A 22063-nucleotide genomic window follows, 5' to 3' on the forward strand; every position below is an offset into this window, starting at 1 on the left:
TATTATCCTCCTGCTTCTATAATTATATACACTACTGTGCAAAAGTCTTGAGCTACTTGATTGTTTGTTTTTTATTGAAAAAAAATCTTCCTCCAGATTTAAGAATGAATATCTTCTTATGGACTCAAACAAGTTTTGCTGAAAAACTGAATATGGAACAAGCAAAGCTTAATACTAAACAATATATATATAATCGGTATATAACAGTTGGCCAGCTCTAATAATAATTTTGTATGGCTTTGCAGGCCAAATTAAATTAGGCTGCGGGCCAAATTTGGCCCGCGGGCCAGAGTTTGACACCTATGCTTTATATGATTAAATGATTCATAGGTCAGTGTTAAGTGGCTTAAAGAAACCCATTCCTCTGAAAATAGTCAGGTACAAAGACTAGAATGACAATGACTGGAAAGGCAAAAAATGTCCATAGAACTTTGAAAATCCTTTTCCTGTTGCTCAAGACCACTTAATACCACAAACAAACAAGTGAGAATCTGTTCCTTGGAGCAAAATATATAGAAACGAGATGTGACTCAGAACGTTTGCACAGGACTATATGGTAACAGACCTGAATGTGTTTAAAATTGAATAAAGAATGCATTTTATGTACCCCAAAGACACAAAAGCACACATTCAGTCAGCCCGTTAGTTTATGCAGAGTTTTGAGGACAAACTTGTAGGCATCACACAATACCATCAGGAAGGTGTTGACTGGTCCACAGGTATCCTCTCTCTTTTTTCAGTAAGACTGCAGCAGACGCTATGGCCCACACAGAGTTACTGTGTACACAGATACAAATACTTAACAGGTGGCACAACCACTACATCATGACTTGACTATTGCTTGTTTATCTGCATACAGATCCTTATATGACTTTACTGATGAATATGCTTTTAATAATAATGGATTGCATTTATAGAACGCTTTTGGAGAACCTCAAAGCGCTTAACAATTCCACTATTCATTCATTCTCACATTCACACACTGGTGGAGGCAAGCTACAGTTGTAGCCACAGCTGCCCTGGGGCAGACTGACAGAAGCGAGGTTGCCATATCGCGCCATCGGCCCCTCTGACCATCACCAGTAGGCAGTAGGTGAAGTGTCTTGCCCAAGGACAAAACGACCGAGACTGTCCGAGCCAGGGCTTGAACCGGCAACCTTCCGATTACAAGACGAGCGGCCAACTCTTGAGCCACGATCGCCACACTGTTATGGGAATAGTGTATTATATTTTTGTACTATTGGATATTTTGCGAACTATAGTTGATTTATTAAATATAAATCAACACAGGGTTGCATATTTGCTCGATCAACTATGCTCCTATCACCGAGCAATACAGAGTTAGGATCAGAGAACTGATGGCAATCACACGCCAGAGAACATCTGTACAAGTTCCTGCAGCTGCTGTGCTACTGTCTCTTTAAATGGATCTTCCAGTCCGTTGCCCCGGTAACCCGGAAGCCTCACGCGCTCCATGCAGCATTGCCGAGAGTCCTTCCTGTTTTACAAAATTACAAGGAAGCAGCAACAACTGGATAGTCGCATACCCTGCTAATGGTGCGTGAGTCGAAATGAAAGTATGCATGCATCCGCTGTAAATAGCGGTTCCCTGCTCGATCCTCTCTGCTTCGTTTGGTTAAAATAAACGTCTAATAAAAACACGAATATCCTGCTGTACCCGCTCGCAGTGGTCCATCTAGGGGGCTGGCTCTTTTTCAGGGGATTTCTTTCTCACAGAGCATAAACAGATGTTTTCTGTTGTGGAGAAAATGACGGAGGAGTCAGAGAGAGTTAAACGTGTGAAAATGAATGCCGCTTTTGTAGTAACTTCAGCGCAGTTTTAAAGGAAGAAGAATTTCTCTGTGTTTGCATATTTAACTCAGCTGTTGCACGTGTGCTAAGTGGGCAACACGACTTCCTCCATGTTTTATGGTATTATGGCTGACAGATAGCTGCAGTGTTGTGTTATTATAGAGTAACTAATCACTAATTCATTCTCTTTAAGAAACTGGGAGATTGTTGTGTTTACAGGAGAGCAGGACGGAGCAGTAACATCCCAAATGTTATGGCCTGCTGCAACCTTATAGGTGCAGCATGCTGTGACCCAATTGCTATTGTGGTCTTACAGAGGGCTGATACTGAGAAATATTTTTATATATGGTACTAACCTAACTCATGCCCAATTCTTGGTTTTATTCTTTTTATTGCGTCACTTGACAGGATTCACCTCAGTGATCACTGGGAGGAAAGGACCCATGCTCTCTCATTTTTGTGCTGCAACACCAGCCCTGTTCATATTGTGGATCATCATGGCCCAGATTGCTGGCCAGGAAGATAGAGAGAAAACTACTGCACTCAAAGGTGAATTATTATTAATAATGATAACACTAATAAATAATCATTTAAGGAGAATTAGTAAAACAGAGGGAAACAGGCTTTACTTTTCTGAACCAAATTAAGGTCTTTTTCTTCTATTTTGACCTAACGGCAGGCACACCATCATTTCAGACTCAATACCACACAAATCAATAAGATTATGAGCTGTAATAAAATGTCTTTAAAATATATATATATAATTAAATTATATATATATATAATTCTTAATTAAAAAGAACAAATAAAAAGCTTTCTTAAATGATGGGAAATAGTTTAAAAGCGTGGTTTAAAACAGTGGTTCTTTAAATGTAAGAAAGAGAGCCACTGCATTTAGGATGAGGACAGCTAGGGAGAAATATACAACTTAACATGCTATATTCTTTCTTTAGGGAAAATTAAAAACTTGCTGATGCTGTTATGCTGACCTTTACTGACTGACTCCATTTACTAAAAGTGATTAATTTTAGTAAATGAACCAAAACTATGAAAGTATGAATCAACTATAAAAATATATTCAAACTATAAAAATATGAATTGACTTGAAAGGACCAAAAGGTTTGGGCATCTAAGTTATACCCTACTGGGAGGAGGCCCAGGAGAAGTCCCCCAGGATGAGGTGGAGGAGGTGGCTGGGGTGAGGGAAGTCTGGGCTTCTCTGCTCAGACTGCTGCCCCCACGACCTGAACCTGGATAAGCATCAGAAAATGGATGGATGGTTGGATGGATCAACCTTGATTAATTTTATTGTTCAAGATGAATAAAAATCATGGTGTGTTCGGTGTGAACCTTTACCTTGCCAGTCATGTCAGAAGTAGTTTGAGAGCCCTTAAAGTGTAACAGTGACTGATCACCTTTATGGCCCCTTCTCCCTGGGTTGGTCATTCTAAATTGACCATACATTTGGCCTAGAGTGTCTTAACTCTATGTTAGTCCTCTTAGCAATTGTCCAGAGTGTACCCTGCTTCTTGCGACAGTTGGGATAGGCTCTGGTCCAACCGTGATTTTGAACTGGATAAGTGGAAGAAAATGGCTGGATGGTTATACATCACCCCAGTAGACTGCTGAATAACCACATGTCAGTTTTACACCTTACCAAGACATTTTATGGTATCTCTCTGTTAGGATATGTTAAACATTTGTCTCTTGAACTTAAAACTATACTTAATGTATATATTGCATGTATTGTATGTGAATGCTCTCTTTTCTACCCACTATACATCTTAATGATGATTTAAGAAGACCTTTTAGCTTAAACACGCATCTGTTGCTTCGTCATATGGGGATAATGAAAGTAAAATGTACATAGTGATTTAAACATTGTGGGAGAGAAACGGAGATTACAAAATGAATGTGTGGATTTTGTATAATGCAGATAAGTTGAAAAAACGGATGGATGGATGGAGTTTGTGTCATTGAAATAAAATCATTTGCTTTTTTCCCACAGATTTGCTGTCAAGAATAGACTTGGATGAACTGATGAAGAAAGATGAACCTCCTTTCACTTTCCCCAAAACCTTGGAGGAGTTTGAATATGCCTTTAATGAATGTGAGTGCATAGATTTACTTTTTAGAACAAAAGCCAAAAGTGTCATGATGAGCTCCACGGTTTGACCAGTTACACAAAGCCTGCTGCCGTAACAAAAAACACCAAATCCCATGACATCTAGAGATGTCAAAGATGACAAAGATTAGATGAGTTATGCTATTTTTTCTAGTCTACTCGTAGCCTTCTTTGCTGACACGTGCACAGTTCTGTAGTGTCATAGCGTCATGGATGAATCTGCATGGTCACAACAAATTGAATGGTACACTGACCTTCACACAGATCCCGATAAGAAAATTTAGATCACTCAAACCCAAGGGAGAGAGATACAGAAAGTTTCTCATTGCCATAAGTAACACTGCAGACAGCATAGACATAATTCTTTAACTGAGGTGAATGTGTTACATTTTATCTGGATTGAGGAAAAAACTCTGTAAGGTCTGGAAGTAAATTCCAGGGAAATATACAAGGCTCTGTCTTTCACGTGTCAGCTGTAGTGGTTTCCAATGAAGCCTTAAAATAAAGCAATGTGTGCTTGTAACTTTTTGTTGCAAACTGATGAAATCCACCAGTAAGCAAATTTTGTAAAAGTCAGGTCAGATTTGTGTTAAAAAAAAAAGAAGGTAATACTTTTTTCTGCCTTGATTTACTTCTTTTGTCGTCTTGTGATCCGTGAGATTAAACCTTAGAGTGCTAGATGGGTCATGGTCCTCAGGTTGGGGAACTGGAATCATTACCGTTCGCTTTTGTGTTATGTCAGCATTTTATATTTAATGACAATGTCTCTTTGAGCAAGTAAAGGTGTATGTCATTCAACATTAGAGTAAGGAGCAGAGCTGAAGCCAAAGTGGTGTGGGTGTAAATGATATGAAAGTCTCTTTAGGATTCTCTTGGCTTGCTTTAATCAAACCAGGTGGAGAAAAGGGGAAGAGCTGGAAAGGTAGTAGTGCTCGGGATTTTGGCTTAGTATTCCTTTGTAGCCTTTTCCTCTCTCTCTCACCCTCTTTCTGTTCTCTGTCAGTGTCTCTACTGGCTGTCTGTCTGGCTGAGTGGGGGACATGTTGTGTACTCTACGGCCCGTCAGTAACCTACTCAGCCTTGCCCTCTGCCTGACGGAGCATTTGCATAACCTCGCTGTGCCTAAGAACAGAGACATGGAGACTTAGCCCCCACCGGCTATTATGCCAACACCCGCCAACCACTCTACCCCACCCGCAAGTCCCAGCTCAGTCTACCATGGAGGCAGAAACACATTCAGAGACTCTCCATCTCCTCTTCCTCCTCCTTCTGTCTCCTTTCATCCCTTTTTATATCCCTTCCTCTGTATTTCTCTATTTTCACATCCTGTGTAAAATCTCCAGCTGAAGAAGAGCTTGCTCTCTCTCTCACACACACACACAGACACACACACACTGCGCAGCCCTACCAATCTGTATGTCTTGTCAGTTTCTACTCAGGCCTGTTTTTGAAGGATAGCATTTCTATTAAAGCCATGGTGGCCCTCAGGCAATGTCTCTAGTATGTCGACACACAGTCGCTCTGGCTTGCAGGCATTTATATAGCTGCTCTCGGGCTACTTTAGCCAGAGACAGGTGGAACAAAAATGTTAATTTGACCATGTAATGATGTGAATACAGAAGAGGCTGTGTACAATAGTTTGCAGGTATCTTAATCACTGAAGATGATGGCTTCATCTTGCTAGCCCTGCGGTTTTCCATTACTGGAAATCCAAGGTTATGTACACCTAATTAAGCGGCCAAATTGAGAACAGAATGCTAATTATGACAGAAAAAGAGGAGAAAAGTTGAGAAAATGTTATTCCTTTGAGAGGATGTGATGTGGGAGACGGTGGAGCTGATCACCCCCAGCCCATGCATGCACACACACAGACACACACGCACCTACACAGACACACACACACACCTTTGCTACTGTAGGATTTCATTATAGCTCCTCTTTTAGGAAGTAGTGTTTAGATCCTCACCCCTCCACGAATGCATAATTGATTTTTTTTTTTTTCAAAGTACTTTTTGTGCACACTGCTTTATCCTAACTTCTTGTGTACCTCTCAGGCACAAATCTATTTTTTAATGCAAAGCGACACCGAACCTGCATTCAGGATTACAGGTTGTCTAACAAGTAACTATGAAAGCGAATGTTGTTATATACAGTGAGCTAGCAATGTACGATTTATCACATTGATAGAGGTGTGAAAATGGTGGCAATTTAGAAGGAAATGAAAAAAATGCCCATTCTTTTATCTTGCAAAGATTTATTTATTTATATCTTAGATGGTTTTTACGTTTTGCAATAATTGAGAAAATATGAGAGCCCCCTGGCTATTTGGGTTAAGTATGTGTACTTTTTGTGGCTTAGCTCTTGCAATTTTTGCAGTCATAAAGGTCAAAATTAAATTTAACACTGTTTAGTGTTTTATTGTGTTGTAGTGTCAACTGGAGGATCGATGGGCTCATTGCTAAGGTAGGGGTTCCACAGCCACATGAGGGTAATTGCTGAAAAAAGTAGATCCATTTCTGAACACTGTTTTTGTATCTTAGGACTGTTTTGCATTAAATACATCTTGAATATACTAAAAGCTCCCCTCGTTTCCTTGAATTATAATAAATCACTTAAGCATCGTTCCAAAGACTTTTCGTTTTCTCTGTCAATTCTTTTGTGTAGTAATGGCGGTGTGGCTTACTTGTAGCAATTTACGGCAGCGCAGATACTTAAGTGACACCTACTGTATTCCCACACCTGGTCCTCCTGGCTGGAGCTTCTGATCTGTGTGGGTTTTTGTGTGTGTGTAAGCTCTACTGCTTAGGGTGATTGGCTGATGCCCAGACAACATCCTCAAAGGAACTACGAGGAGCAGTTGTCGTTGTGCCTAATGCTTGCCAGCCGAACTTTCTCCCTTCATGCTCACACGCATACACAAAACATACTGAGAACCTTTCCCATACCCACTTTAGTCTTTGCTCTTGGAGATTTCAGGTGGAAAAGGCAGGGACAGAACTGTGGCCTGTCGCCAGAGTGAGCACTGAAGGAGAGGGAGATGGGCACTGTTAAAGAGGAAGGGGAGAGGCTTTTTAGATGAGTGAAGAGACAGAGAGAGGGAAAGAGAATTTTTACCATACCAGCTGTCCAGCTCTGGCCTGCCAGACAACCCAGAAGGCTGTTGGAGTCGTGACTGGAAGAATGCTGCTGCATCCATGGGCCTTGTACCTGCCAGATGGGGGGGATAAAAAATAAGCAGTAAAAAAAGTCAAGTTTAGTTTGGCAGGCAGATGTACGTTTTGATGTGCCGTCAAGAGCAGGGATTCGCCTACTTTACTTGCACGCTGTAATAGAAATAATAGAAAGGCATTGTTTATTATTATTACACGTCTCTTTTTGTCCCATTACATTTTTTTCCAACAGATGGCCAACTCCGCCATATAAAAACGGGTGAACCCTTTGTCTTCAATGCCAGGGAGGATCTCCACCGCTGGAACCAGAAACGCTATGAAGCTCTTGGAGAGGTAACACACTGCTTTTTCTGCTGGCCTGCCAGTTCATAGTATGCTTTATTATACTTCAGTTGGGCCATATTGATCAAGTTTGGCTTCAGCTGCTGAGCTTATTAGGATTATCTGTCTTGACTGGTGAGAAGATGTTGCACTGGTTGTTGTCTGTTTGGACAGCAAATAGGCTCAGACTGACACACAAAGCTATAGGCAACTAAAATACAGAATGTATTCTAAGCACTTCTTTAAGTAAGCACTTTGAACTTGCTCTACAAAGACAGGCGATAGAATCTACAGCCGCTGAGTATAATAAGTCTTTTGTTCACTTTACATTAAAAACATACACAGGGTGTATCAAAAAGCATAATCTAATTTTTAAAAAAAGCTCATTTTATTAGCCATAAAAGCTTGTGGTAAATTTAAAAATTCTTTCTGAATATAAAGTTTTACATGTAAAACTTGTAGTGTTCAGAAGTGCTCAATGTGCCCCCCTCCAGACACATGGCACAGGTCCATATAATAGCCAAACCCGTCCCATACGTTTGTGAGGATTTCTAGAGTCCCTGCTGTTGGGATCCCACCTATCTGCAAACATGTGAAATTTACGAGTCCCCTGTTTTGATCTCCACCGGTAAACAGCTGTGCAATTAAAGCACTTTGAAATCGGGAAATTCTTTTTTATATACTCTCTGTATTAACAATGAATCTTAGCCTTTTTAAACCAACGCTAATGTTATCTCGTTTAAGCTAAAACAAAAATCTCACAATAGCATACTTTCACAACTTTCAGCCAACGGATTGTTGGCGTTGTGACATCACTACTTTAGGGAAATAATACTTTTAAGTTCAGTTTTTGTTGCTCAGTTAACGTTGGAGCTTGTTTTTCTAGCATTACGTAGTGAGGGACTCACATCATGATGTAAGCTTTCTGCCAAACCTAAAGCTGAACTTTGAGAAGCAACTTGAAAAAGGTATAGGTAGTCTCATTTTCTTCAGCTGATAATCATCCTTCTTTTTATGACTTTATTATTTCCTCTGACCTGAAAACATTATGCTTTGGTCCCTTTTAGGATATTGCTTTACACTACTCGCTGTAAAAACAAAGTTATTAGGTTCGAAACATGGAAGTCTGGCACCCTGTAGATTCACACTCCTTTTACTGATTTTCATGATCTTGTACAAATGAATTCATATTTTTATTATATTTCTCAGCATGACTAAAGACTTGTCTTTAAGTTGAATCAATTGTATTTATTTTTAAGAATCTTGATTTTATAACTGTGATGAAGCCTTTGTGATGATATTTTTTTTCATTTTCTCTGATCATTGCACGGTTTCACCTTAGAGTGAATTTGCTGGTGTATCGACTCCTGGAAAGATTGTGGTATTGTGTTAACAGACATCCGAATGCTCCACACCAGCAAACTGACCACACTTCTCCATTTAAAGACGTGGTCACACTTCCTGATAATCAGTTCATCAAGTGCATTTGATTTGTGGCACCTGGCTCCTACTTACCCTCTTAATTGGGGTGGCTGTGGCTCAGGAGGTAGAGTAGGTCCTCTTCTAATTGGAAGGTTGGTAGGTTCGATCCCTAGCTGCTCCAGTCTACATGCCAGAGTGTCCTTGGGCAAGATACTGAATGCCGAGTTGTGCCCAATGGATTCAGAGTATAAATGTATACAAATAGATAGGAGCGGGTAGTGTTAAATACTGCTTGTGTGAATGTGTATGTAAATATGTGGTGTGTTGGATAAGCAGAGTGTACTTCGTTTTTCACCGACCTCCATAGTGTCATATGAAAACTTTTTTTTCATATGACTGCGTATAAATGTTAAGTGGTCATTAAAAATGCTCTCAAGTATGATTTGTTACCCAGACCTTCCAAACAACACTGTGTATATCTGTGCAAGTAGATCACAGCCTCTCACTCAACTGCGTAGCCACAGAGAGCAGTTTGTTTATGGTGGGAGAGGAGACTTTACACTCATCTGTAGGTTTCGGTGACTGTTTGTCCAAAAAGTCACTAGATGTGTCACTAGGTACTTAAAGGCACCTTTTGTAAAATCTCACCACTAGATGTGAGCAGTTTGCAGTCAGCTGAATTCTGTTTTCTCACCCCTCCCAATTCAAAATACAAAATACATCTGTACTAAGTGTAGACTGTCAGTCTGCTGTTTATCTCAGCTGTCATTACGTGTCCACGTCTATTTACTTCGGGGGAAGCTATAAAACTTTGTGAATGGAGCTCGATACAAGTTGACGAGTCAGTAAAGTTCATGGCTGTTCAATGACAGCAATACTGAGGTGAGTTGTTGAAGATATCCTGAGCTTTTTTATCGGCAACTGTTGAGCTGTTAGCTGCTGTTAGCCTTTGTTAGCTGCTGTTAGCTTGACACTATTGGGCTTGGACAGTTAGCAAAGAGGAGGAAGAGAATGACATGATATGTCAGTCGCGTTGTCTATTTCTGTTTTCACTTCTTTGGTGAAGGGGACCTCTTCTCAGATGTTAAAACATCGATATGATCCTTCATATCGTAGAGTCTGATGATGCAGACCCGAATTAAAATGAATGTTCTCTTCTCCTCTGTCTGTGTCGTACTACGCATGTGGCCAGTCTCTAGCCACATACATAAAATGCAGAGAGGTGTAATGATAGTGTCCATCTCAGTCACTGTATTTTCAGATGGTGGGGCAACATGGCGGCTTTCACAAACTGGTGTCTGCTCCTATGCATTTCTAAGATCCATAGGAGTATTTCTAATTACACACTAATAATTGTATATTTATGAATACAATTTTATTTTTTCTGTTAAATAAACTAAAAAAAACTGACAGTACCTTTGAAAGAATTTTGCTTTAACGAAAGGCATTATTTAAGCAGAGCTCAATATTTTCTGTGGAGCTCTTTGATGCACCTTTTTTGGATATACAGAATATTTTTTCTGTATATCCAAACATACACCATTATAAAGTTCACCTCTAATTCACTCCCACTGTTCCACAACATACAATATGCATTAAGATAATGAGACAAATGTTCTTTTGTAATCTTTTTCTTTTTTTTCTTTTTGTAATTTGCATTCCCTACTATGTTGCTTTTAATTGTTGTGAACATTCTTTGAAGTTCAAAGCAAAGTGATAGACCTGTTTGTGGGATTACCTGTTTTTTTTTTTTATGCTGTATACAGTAGCTCCTTTGAGAGCCGTCTGTAAATCCCCCCCCCCCCCCCCCCCCCCCCCCCCCCCCTTTCTTTTGAATGCTTGGGCGCTATCTACCAGCATCTAAAGAGGATGTAGAAACAAACATTTGGTAGCAGGAAAGCAAAGGCCCAGAAAGAACACACAGATATTTAAACCAGCTGAACTCGAGCATCTGAGGGGGGCCAAGCATTCAGATGAAGCAAATAATCATCAAGCACAATGTATGCAAATTTTATTCATCCTGTGATTAAAAAAAATTGACAGTTATATCTTCTTCAGAGAAGGAGAAAGGAAATAGTGTCAATCCCTGTTGATGTGAGCTTGTGTAATGAGAACAAATACTGTATGAGTTGTGCTTCGGGAGATTAACTGGCTAAGAAGAAAGGAGCACTACCTGAATAAGCAATATTATCTGTCTGTTGTTTTTAGGCCACAGATGATTCAAGAAAATGAATACTGTACCTCTCATACAGCTTTGCAAGTACAAATGCATTGTTTTTGCTGGGAAGAAATATGCTCCATTATAAATAGACACAACTACTGAATTGTATGCCTTTGGTTGTAAAAGTAGGTTATGGTGCTTAGTCAGCCTCTTTATGTGTGGGTTTAAGGATGTGCGTGTGTGTATGTGTGTGTGTACAAAGCCATACCTGTATGCTTATTTATGCAACTGTATAGCCAATGCATGCAAATGTATTTCTCCTTGAATTCTTACTGCATGCTGTTGTTTGTTTGTGTAGTCGTTTCTTTCAACACTATCATCCTGTTCTTTATGTCAGACAGAAGACTTTTTGCAGATGTCATGAGGGTAAATGTGGAACAACACTCTATGCAGACAGCTCTGTTATAAGCCAACTCCACTCCACAACACACCCTAATGCCCTCTATCAGCCAGCCACCTGAGACGGTCTGAGAACTAGCTACATTCAGCCCAAGAGCTGTGTAAGATGGCACAAGGACATGGGTGCATGTGTTTGCCCCTGGCAGTGTGAATAGAATAGCTTCATCATTGCCCCCTAATGTTCAATCAAATTCCTTTCTCTCCCTCCCTTTCTCCATGCCTCTGTCCATTTCTCCCTCTCTCCTTCCTTTCTTCCTTTTACCATCACTGTATGCTCACAGTTCTGCATTTTGCGTGGAGGACTCCTTGTATGTGCACGTGCATTCGTGTGTCTGTGTGCGCGGAGGCGGGAGGGTGGCGGCTGTATTGTCAGACACATCACAGCACCAGATGTCCAATTTGCACTTCAGCCTCGTCTGAATGGAGGGACAGATAGAAAGAGGGAGAACGAGAATGTTGGTGTGATGGCCTCCAAGCAAAAGAAAGAGATGGGAACAAAATTTTGGTTGAGCACAAGAGCAGCAAATAATTTTTGATGTATAAAAAAATCATTCCGAATTTCTGCCATATAATGTTGGTATTATGTAGAGAGATTTACAGATGGTATGTGAGAGAAGTTCCACCAGTCCACTTTGTTCGGAGACCACTGGTCATATTTCTCTGCATATGAGTGAGGGGGGGAAATACGTGCCTGGGCTGTGGTTCCAAAATCAAGAAATGCTACATAAGGTTAGATAGCGCCCTGATTTTTAGATCTAGTAAAATAAATGAAATACTTATAGTACGCTATATAGCAGACTTTTAGTAGAAGGTTATTCCTCAGATCCATAAATTGAAAACCTTTAAATGTACTCAAGAAGCATCTGTTTATTAATAATATGAACTATGTTTTGTAAGGGAAGCTAGGTTATTCTGTACAGATAGGACTGGAGAAACCCACCTGAAAACCCCACACACTACTGGTATAGTGACATTTCCCATTTTTGGCTCTCAGTGTTATCATTATGGCATATTACGGCTTAATAAAGAGTGGGCTATCTGTGCAATGTTATTCAATGCAGCAGGGTCACCTCAGCCTGTGTAGGTGTCAGTTGTAGTCTAATTCCAGTGATTTGGTGATGAATCTCTCTGATAGGAGACAAGCATAGGGTCTGGCCCAGATGGAGCTCTATTAAGCTGTTAATAAATGAGGATTCTTCTCTGCTCTGTCTGCATCTGTCGAATGGAAGGCAGTCACAAATTTGTAAACACACACACACACAGTCAGAATATTATAATGAAGTAAAGCTAGCCAGATGGCTGAATTAGAGAGCTGTCTCTCTCTCCCTCTCCCCCTCTCTCGCTCTCTCTCTTTCTCATTTTCTCACTGTCTCTTTATCTCTCTCTCTCTTGTCTCATACAATATCTACAGTCCCTCTGTTATCTTTTTTTCTCCTCCTGTCTCACTCTGTTTCCACATTATGGATATTGGTTGTCATATTGGCGACTTGCTAGCCAAGGTTTCGGGCACTGGTGCTAGAACAAGTGAAGGGTATAAAATGCGTGGTACAAAAGTCTGAGACCAAATGTGAAGATACTTTTAAATGGCATTAATTATTTATAATTAGAAATCATGATATGAGCTGTGATCTGAAATTAAAATTCAATCTTTGAAAAAATGTCTTAGTATTTAATTACATAATGTGCTTGAGATAGGCCTGTGTGCAAAATCCATGTTTTCCAGTATGATTGCTTTTTGTGGTGTCAGGAAAGCTCGCTGTCCCTGCATATTTTCCCTTGTGTTGAGCTCAGGTGTGTGTAAATGCCTCTTTTGTTTTTTCTCTTTGTTTTCTTTTTGGCCTTCACATACTTCTTGAAAACCTGCGAGGTTTGTTTTGGGTTATTATCCTGCATCATTATAAATCCCGCTGCGCAAATATTCAATAAGAAGGTATAACAGGTTTCTAACAAAAAACTGTAGTCAGCCAAAAGAAAATCTTTGGTGATTATAATTGTACCTAGTCTTAATCCAATGAAATTGTTCAGTGGGTGGGTTAATATCTGGATTAATTTAATCTAACACAGTGTGTGAATTGCACTGTACATACTGTCTTGGGTCTGTGAACTTGTAACTTTGGCTACCATAATAATATTAAAGAAACAAATACAGCGTTGTTGTGTTCAGCACTGACATCCTAACACTAGCAAATTAACCTGCTGTTTTAAATCATGTTGACTACTGAACTGTTATTTGCAAACTTTTATATAGTGTAAAAATTTGCAAATAAGTGTAAAAGTGTAAAATAGTGTAAAAGTGTTTTTGCCTCTAAATTTTAACGAGACAATTTCTGTGACACAGTGTGACATAATAATGTTTAAAAAACAAAGGAAGGAGACAAAAATTGTGGAGGTGTTCAAAGAACAGAGCTTGAATATTACTCATACAATAAATCTGCGCTCAACAATGTGGAATGTTTTCCCCCACATCTCCTTTATATTTAGCCTGCTTGAAGTGTTTGGCCTTTGATTTTACTGCTTGTCCTTTGAGAGTAATGGTAGATGCCCCTTATCTTAAAGTACTTTTGCTGATGAAAGTTATGATTAAATTGCTGTACCTTTAATAACTGGCCATCAGTCTAGAGTGTAGCCTGCCTTTTTCTCAGTCTCAGTCCTCCCAGAAAATAGGCATTATTCCCAAATTGTTGAGCTATGCTCTGCTGGAGTTACTGTATACCCAGTCATGTTGCTGACCCGTTGCCAGTTAAACAAGTTACCTGTGAGATATTGCATCTTTGTTTTTTAACACTACCCAACCTTTGTAATCAAATTCTTTGACAGTGTTTTTGAAAATACACTGAGAAACTACTCTTTTAGTTTTACTCTAGTCTTCAAAGAGCATCCAAAGAAAAAAGCAGTCATATACTTGACTTATTTTGAGAAGTAGGGAAGTAGTGGTGTAATAAGAAATATTATTTACTATTAACTGGATTCACAGGCTATTCAATCAGATGTTTTATTTTACATTTTTGTTCTGTTAAACAAACTTTGAAGCATTCTTTCCCCATTTTGAACAAGAAATGGATTATGTTCTTTGCTTTTAGAGGTTCTTTGAGTTACCCATAAAAAGTCATTGAGCAGTCATTAAGTGTTGCATCCAGCCAATGATGGAAACCCTGGAGACAGGCTTCCATACTGTACTTAAAGCACCAGGAGGCCCCATAACAGTTGTGGACCATTTTGTTGGGAAGCTAATGGGATCTCTCTAAAGAGGAACTATAAATGACAGCTGTCTGCCCTGAGCCACCGACTGCCATCACGTATCCATTCCCAAAACACTTTAAAACTGCTGCTGCAGCTTTTGCGAGAGCACGAAGGAGGAAGCAGACACATCCAGACAAAAAAAAAAATGGTTGCAAGGAGTGGGTGAGGTGGATTTGAGTTGATGAAAGAAAAGGGAATTGGGCAGGGGATGGGGGTGGGGGTGGAAGGGCTGTTGGGGAAAAGACAGGAGAGCTGGTAGTTACAGCAAAGACATCTGTCGCTGCTGCCGACACCCACCGAGGCATACAATACCTTAGTTTGAATTAGCCCTCTGCCGGCTTCTCAGTTAACACCTGAGGAGGTCATTATGATGCCATTAGGATGAGCAGTGCAGGGAGGGCAGAGAGGAGTGAGAGAGAGGGATATCCACGCTAAGTGTAAACAGTCTGTCTGTCTGTGTCTGAGAACTTTCTCTTCCCCTGGAGAGCCCTCTCTCCTCTGACAGAAGAATGACAGAGACCTCATGGGAATTATAGCATTCTCCCTCTCTCTCTCTCTCTCCCTCTGTCTCTCTCTCTTTGTTTCCCACGCGGACTGACAGATCACAAATTCACAGCAATAGGGCCTATTTTAATACATTTTCTGTTGGTACATGAGGCTGACTTAAAATAAACAACCTTTCTATTGCCTCACGCTCACTCTCATTTTCACAGTATCTCTCTTTCTGAGTATGCTTTGCTGTTGTTGCCGCTGTTGTTGTGCTGCATTGTTCAGGGGGATTTTCTTCTTTTTTTCTCCCCTCTTTTTCTTCCTTTCCTCTATTCTCTGGAGAAGAAGGAATGCTTTTCTGGGTGCAGTCAGTGATACGGCACGGAGCAGCTCTTTCAGTTTCATTATATAAACAGCTTTGATGCCTCTTCTTGCTCTCTGGTTTCTATGGCTAAGTGGCTTTGGGAGAGGGCTCTGGACTAGAGAGACAAGAGGCATGTGTGCTTCTGCTTCGGTTTCATGTGTATGTGTGTATACAGTATGTGTCTCTGTCTTTACTATGTCCTCACACGTGCCTTCTTCCACTTAAATATAGTTTTGCAGATGAAGAAGTGTGGCCTCAGTGGCCTCAGTAAGTGTTACAAATGTTTCTAATTACATTGTTTTAACTTCCTGAAACTGGCTCTCAAACTTAAACTCTGGATTATTTAAAGGTTGAGACTGAAAAACAGCTAAAAATATGTTATTAAAAAATAATTAATACATACAAACAAATTGTATTTCATGATTTTGTCTGTGGGCTAATTTTAGATTATGACATTCTTTTGCTTCCTTGTTATAACCCCAGTTTTTGTTCCCTTTGCACTGAGCATCAAAACCATTTCCTGCTTAATCACTGTCGTCCTCTCGCTCCGATCCTTCTTTTCTCTTAATATTTGCTTTGCTTTCCCTTATTCCTGTTCCTCCTCTTCCTGTCTTGGTTCTCTTACTCCCAATATTTGTTATTTTGTGTTTCTGGGAAGATTGAGCTGCTTATTGCCCCAGGTGCGGTCAGCCAAACCAGGCATGACTGTTGCAATCAGTGGGAGAACACACACACACACACAGACACACACACACACACACACACACACACACACACACACACACACACACACACACACACACACACACACACACACACACACACACACTTAATGTGGGAGGTCCTCTTCTCTGTGAGGAGTTTAAGAGTATATCTACTTGCAGCCACGATGGTCTTCATTAAGACCTTGGCGTGGTGTTTGTTTGTGAGCGATGAGGAGACTGTTATGGGGATGACCAGGAGTTTGCGAGGAGCTGATGTCACTGCCCACCCACTTAAGGGCCTCTTATCAAGGCCATGCACTGCACTGTTCTCTCTCTCTCCCACATCCCCTCTTCAATTACCCCTTCTCCTCTCAGCTGTTCACCGCTGTGGGAGCTGGCACGAGACTATGTGTCCTGGGGATTTCTTCACATCCCTCCCTTCATGTCTTCTTTCTTTCCTCCTGCTGAGCTTCCTTCTAAGTCCCTTCCTTCCTCTCTGATCCCCCTCTTCATGGTTCATCACCGCAATGCTTCCTCTACACAAACCACAGACATAGAGGCGACCTCGTACTCCAAAGATTGTCCCAGGATCTGCGTATATTTATCACAGGCATGTGGAAAGTTTGTTTTATTAGTATAATTTATCATCATTTACATTCTGTCTGAGTTTGTTTCTCTGAAGGCTGAAAAAAAAAAACCCAAGTAAAGGGTGCAGATACAAATGTTTTGCAAACTGACACACTTGTGTGTGTCCCTGAAGATAACATCATGTAGTGTGGGACTTTGACCTCAACCTTTTACAATAGTCTAAACTAATGTAATTTAAACCTGCGCTGCCATTTAAAATAATGCTGTGCCTGTGTCTTGTTAGCCTGATAATACAAGCGAATTGCAGATAAAAAGATCATGGTAGCATTTGTGGCAGTGAAACCTATTGATTTCACTCCTATAAACATGTTTCTGTGTTTCTCCATCTCATTCCCTTGCTTCCCCTCTCTTTGTGTGTCTTAATATTACTTGCCAAATCAGTTCCTCGTGCTTGTCTTATCGTCTGATGCTGACAATGTAGACACTCAGAGTTGCATCCTGCAGGCATTTTCATTAAAGCACTAATACACATTGGTAATTAGGTGACAAAGAGGCCTCTCTTATTGTACTGATCAGCTGCTGAGACGTAGTCCTCGGAGGCCGGCACAGAAGTAGGTTGCCTGTGTATGTGCGTGTTTCAGTGTGTATCCAGTCTGTGCCATTGTTACTAAGGAATTCGGATGTTGTGTGGTGGCACTGTCCCTCTTTAGCTCTTATTGGATCTTGACATTATAAACTAAAGAGAATTGATACGATGACCCAGCAGTCCATTGAATATTATTTTCCTATTTATAATCTACATTATCTTTTATGAGTGGAAACATATTCATGCAGTGAAACTCTTGCATTTCCCCGCACACACATTTTTTCTCCTTTCCCTATTCCCCATCACTCTCTCTGCTTATTTTATATCAGATGTTTCTTGAGCCACCTGAGGCACAGAACAAATAACATGCTGCAAATGAAATTTCCTGTGAAGCTTATTGATGTCATTAAACACTAGCATACTGAGGCCCAGAATCATTTTAGTCTTCATCAGACCAGCTGACATTTTAGTGAATTAGCTGTGAGGTTCTGTGGGGGTGAGGTGGGCTTGTTTTAGCTCCTCTACCACCACCCTCCCATAGGGTCAAATGGTAGAATCAATGATTTCATTTGGTCTGTCTGCTGGCCTTTGATTGGCTGGCATAAGGCCAATATGTGTCTGATTCATAATGTAATTCTTGTGTTTTGCTCTTTAAGGAGTATCCTACGTTAGCACTGAGTTTATTTTGGGTATAACGTTACAGTTTTGTGATTATCATTAAATTCATGTTTGACGCGAAAGCTGCTCTTTGTATTATTTATTTATTTGTGAGTTCGTAATTTGCATTTGACCTTGCTGTTCCAAAGATCTATTAAGTAAGTTTGGTACATGCAATTTTAGAGATCTGCATAATTTCATTGTTCCATGGTTGACATAAAACAATGAAATGTGGTCTAAAGAATTAAAGAATATTTATTTATTTGTTTATTTTTGTGCCAAAAGTTGCAAAAGCTGAACACCTCATGTCCCTTAAATGTTGCGTTACTGTTGTTTGTTTGTTTGTTTGCTTTTCTTCTAATTTCTCTGTACTGATTCAGAACATTTTTGCACTTGGCATTGTAGCACTGAGCAGCGATCCTTTCCCTTCTCTAAATAAGTAATTTCATTAGTACGCACAGGAAGTTTGCTGGGTTCTGCAAAACACTGGCAGCTTGTGAAGGTCAATTTGTATGATTTGACATTGTTTGGATTTATAAATGGATATATATTTTTTTAACTTGTTAACCAAACATTTCATTTAGTAAAAGATGCAATGACCAATCCCTGTTCCGCTTGTTGTGTGCATGTCTGCTTTCTGGTGTTTTTTAAGTCTCAGCGCAGGTTTTCTCCTTTCCACACATTAATGTCATTTGGGCATCATCCCGCTCCGTGCGGCGAGACATAACAGTGTCTGGTTGTTGCTTGTTTGTGTTTGGGGGTCGATGGGTTCAGCATGACTCAAGCTCGGGCGCGCTGCGTAGCTGTGGCACCTCGGCTGGCCTTTGGTTTCCTGATTTAGTAAGACTAACACTTCTAAAACAAACCAATGTGAGCCTCCATAGCAGCAGCAGCTCCCTCTGTGGTCCATCAACCAAACACAATTGTTGTGACATGTACAGGACAGAGAGTTTGTCATAGCATGCGTTGAGACATCATAACAGCGTCAATAGCTCTACTACATCTTACTGCTAGCGGTGGCGTGCCTTGCCATCTATTATCACTGTTAACTCCTCTGTCTCTCTCTCACACCTGATCAAAAATTGAAATCTGTTCCGAGTGCTTCTCTGTGTTCTCAGCTGAGCAGGACAGGGGGAGAAGAAGAAAAAAAAAAAAGGAAAATGGAAAAGAACGTTGTTAATGTCACTGAACCATGAAAGGCTTGGCCCGGGGTTGGAATGACTCGGTATATAAGGTTCTTTAGTGCTGTGGCTGCGGGGATAAACATAACTTACATCAGCCCTTCGCTTGTACAGGAGATTTCCTCTCCTGGCACTTACAACCTCAACACTCTCACTACACTGTGTTTCGCACACACGTACACACACTACACATAGTACAATCCAGACCCTTTCAAGTTGCTCGTGCTCACACACACACACACACACACACACACACACACACACACACACACACAGACCAGAGGGCAAACGAGGGCTGTGAATAGTATTTTTTATTCTGTTTGTAAGCTTGACAGTGGGTGCTATTACTTGCTCACACATGCACACAGTTTAGTTGACTTTTGTGGGATGGATTTGTATCAACAGCAATATAAAATTATTAATTGCTTTAAGACTGTATTATCAGTGTAACGTCTCACTGTGTGTTTTCTGTGTCTTTTTTTCCTCTGCAGATCATCACTCAGTATGTTTATGAGCTGTTGGAGAAAAAGTGCAACATGACTAAAGAAATCCTGCCAGTAAGTACCCATACTGAAAGGAGGCATTTTCTTCTTTGATTTATGCCATTGAAGATTAAAGGGAGTATTAAATATTAAAATGGACGTAAATGCTTAGGCTTCAGAGTGTGATTATGATATTGAGTGTTCTGTTTAAAAAACTAAAGAAAAGGGGATTGTGAGGAGTCAGCTCTCCCAATTCATTCTTTGTCTTTCTTTTTCTATCTCACTCAGTTTCTCTCTTACTCCCTGTCTTTCTTACCCTCCTCCTCTGCCCACATCCTTTGTGCAAAAGTGTCTCCTCAACAAATTAACTGTATTGTGACGTTTCATTTCAAAGGCACAGAGGCGCAGCATGCTGATGCTTAATCTGTTTTGCATTCAATTGCGCTGAAGGGGACTTTCTCTTCTGCCATCGTGGAGTTATTCTTTGCCCAGCTCATCCAGGCTCAGAACGCACACTTAATTCCTTTTATTTGTTGTTGGAAGCATGTTTGTCTCTTTTTTCCCCCCCTTTACCTCGCCATTCCTGCTCTTTTTTTCTGTGTATAAAAGTAGTGATCATTTTTCAGTGCGCGTTTATGGGGATGTTAGGCAGCGCCAGTGTTTAGAAACATGCCAAAGTTAGCTCCAGCACTAACAGTGTCCATAAATCACCTAGCCAGAGTCAGCGCCTTTCATTAGCCCCCATACACTTTTACTGGTTTATCTGCCTGGCCTATTTATCTCATTATTCCCCTGGAAAATTGCTCTGTTATGCTTTTCTGCTGCCCACCCGCCCACACGTATGCGGCGTGTGTGTGTGTTGGTGGTGGGTCCGTCCACCTGCATGGCATTGAACTTGTGACCGCAGATTTTAAGAAGATTAACCGAAGCCAAGTATAGGGAGAAGGAATGAGGGCGCACAAGAGAATAAAGGGTACGATTTTCTCCCCCACTTGGCTCCCTTTGTCTGTTTGGATTAAGTTCTTGCAGCTGCCACCCATGGCTTTTATGGACAGTGTTTGTCTCCTTAGCGGTTATTCTAGGCATACTTGGGAAGGATGCAAAGAAGCACTGGATGTGGAGCACAACGGCACACACTTTCTCTCTCTCTCTGTTTTACTCTCTGTTATAAGGACTGTTATCTGAGTGGTTAATGTATCGATGCATGTGAGCTTTTTTAGAGTACACACAAGAGAACTCATGAACTTTACATATGGAAAATATCTTTTTTTTTTTCAGGTGTTTTTTTTCCTCTAAAGCAATAGAATTCAGAGATGTACATATAAAATCACAACAAGACTGTTTTAAAGCATTGTATTTGAAATGAATTACATTTCGCTGACACGTGGTAACCCGTATTTTTCTGGACGTTCAGGTGGATGCCACAGAAGATGAACCCACCGGTTTTATCTACCTCAGCCCAGATGCCTTATCCAACCCATCTAAGCTGCTGGTGCTGATTCAGGGCAGTGGTGTGGTGCGGGCTGGTCAGTGGGCCCGTAGGCTAATCATCAACCAGGACTTGAACTCAGGGACACAGATCCCCTTCATTGAAAGAGCCATGCAGGTAGAGGTCACAACAAAGAATTTCAAGCTATTTTATTATCTGTTGAACGAATGTTCTGGTCTGTGACCTGTTTCTTTTTTCTTTTTCCCCCTTATTTTGCAAAACTGGGAGTCAGCTTTGGTTTGGTGGTTTTTGTAGGACTTGTACGATTTTGGTGTGATGGGTGCAGCACATAGTTTATTTGAAACACAGGCCTGAATGTTTGGGGCTGTTGAGCAGTTGTGGCAAAGTTAGACTCAGTGTGGAATCATATTTTAGATGTTATGTACTTCACTCGGTGTTGGAATGGGATTGCAGGCATGCTTTTTGGTTTATTAGTTTAGACTCTTGATTTACTGTATCGACTCACTTCAGTTTAACTTCATTGTACAGCTTACGCAAGCGTAGGAAAAGAAAAGAAAACTTCGCCCTGGGGTCATAAGAGAAATTATGATGCTGAACACTTTGAACATTTCACATTTCATATGATCACAGAGGCAAATAATGAGCAGGCATACAGTCACAGGTGCAAACTCCTACCATCAAATGATATCACGCACTGAATTTTGGCTTCATTTGTATTGTTAATAAACCGAAAGACTTTCTTCACTTTTCCTTTTCACAGAATTCTTGTGTAGCGTTCATGTGTTCATGGATGACTGAGATGCGAGAGGGAACAATGTAGAGTTTCTAGCCTTTTAGTTTTACAGGTGCACA

General features: G+C 40.5%; 1 protein-coding gene across 1 annotated transcript in view; it reads left to right on the forward strand.

The window, feature by feature from the left end:
- The first annotated feature begins 1474 nt into the window (after positions 1-1474).
- arb2a (ARB2 cotranscriptional regulator A) overlaps positions 1475-22063 on the forward strand; it is a 166439-nt gene continuing 145850 nt past the window's right edge. Inside the window, exons 1-6 of the mRNA XM_004544388.4 lie at positions 1475-1557; positions 2221-2361; positions 3821-3922; positions 7340-7440; positions 19771-19836; positions 21176-21367. Of these exons, the coding sequence (XP_004544445.1) occupies positions 2256-2361; positions 3821-3922; positions 7340-7440; positions 19771-19836; positions 21176-21367 (567 nt within the window). The 5' untranslated portion in view covers positions 1475-1557; positions 2221-2255. The remainder of the gene's footprint in view (positions 1558-2220; positions 2362-3820; positions 3923-7339; positions 7441-19770; positions 19837-21175; positions 21368-22063) is intronic.

The sequence above is a fragment of the Maylandia zebra genome, linkage group LG12 (genome assembly GCF_041146795.1).
Source record: "Maylandia zebra isolate NMK-2024a linkage group LG12, Mzebra_GT3a, whole genome shotgun sequence".
Classification (NCBI taxonomy): domain Eukaryota; kingdom Metazoa; phylum Chordata; class Actinopteri; order Cichliformes; family Cichlidae; genus Maylandia; species Maylandia zebra.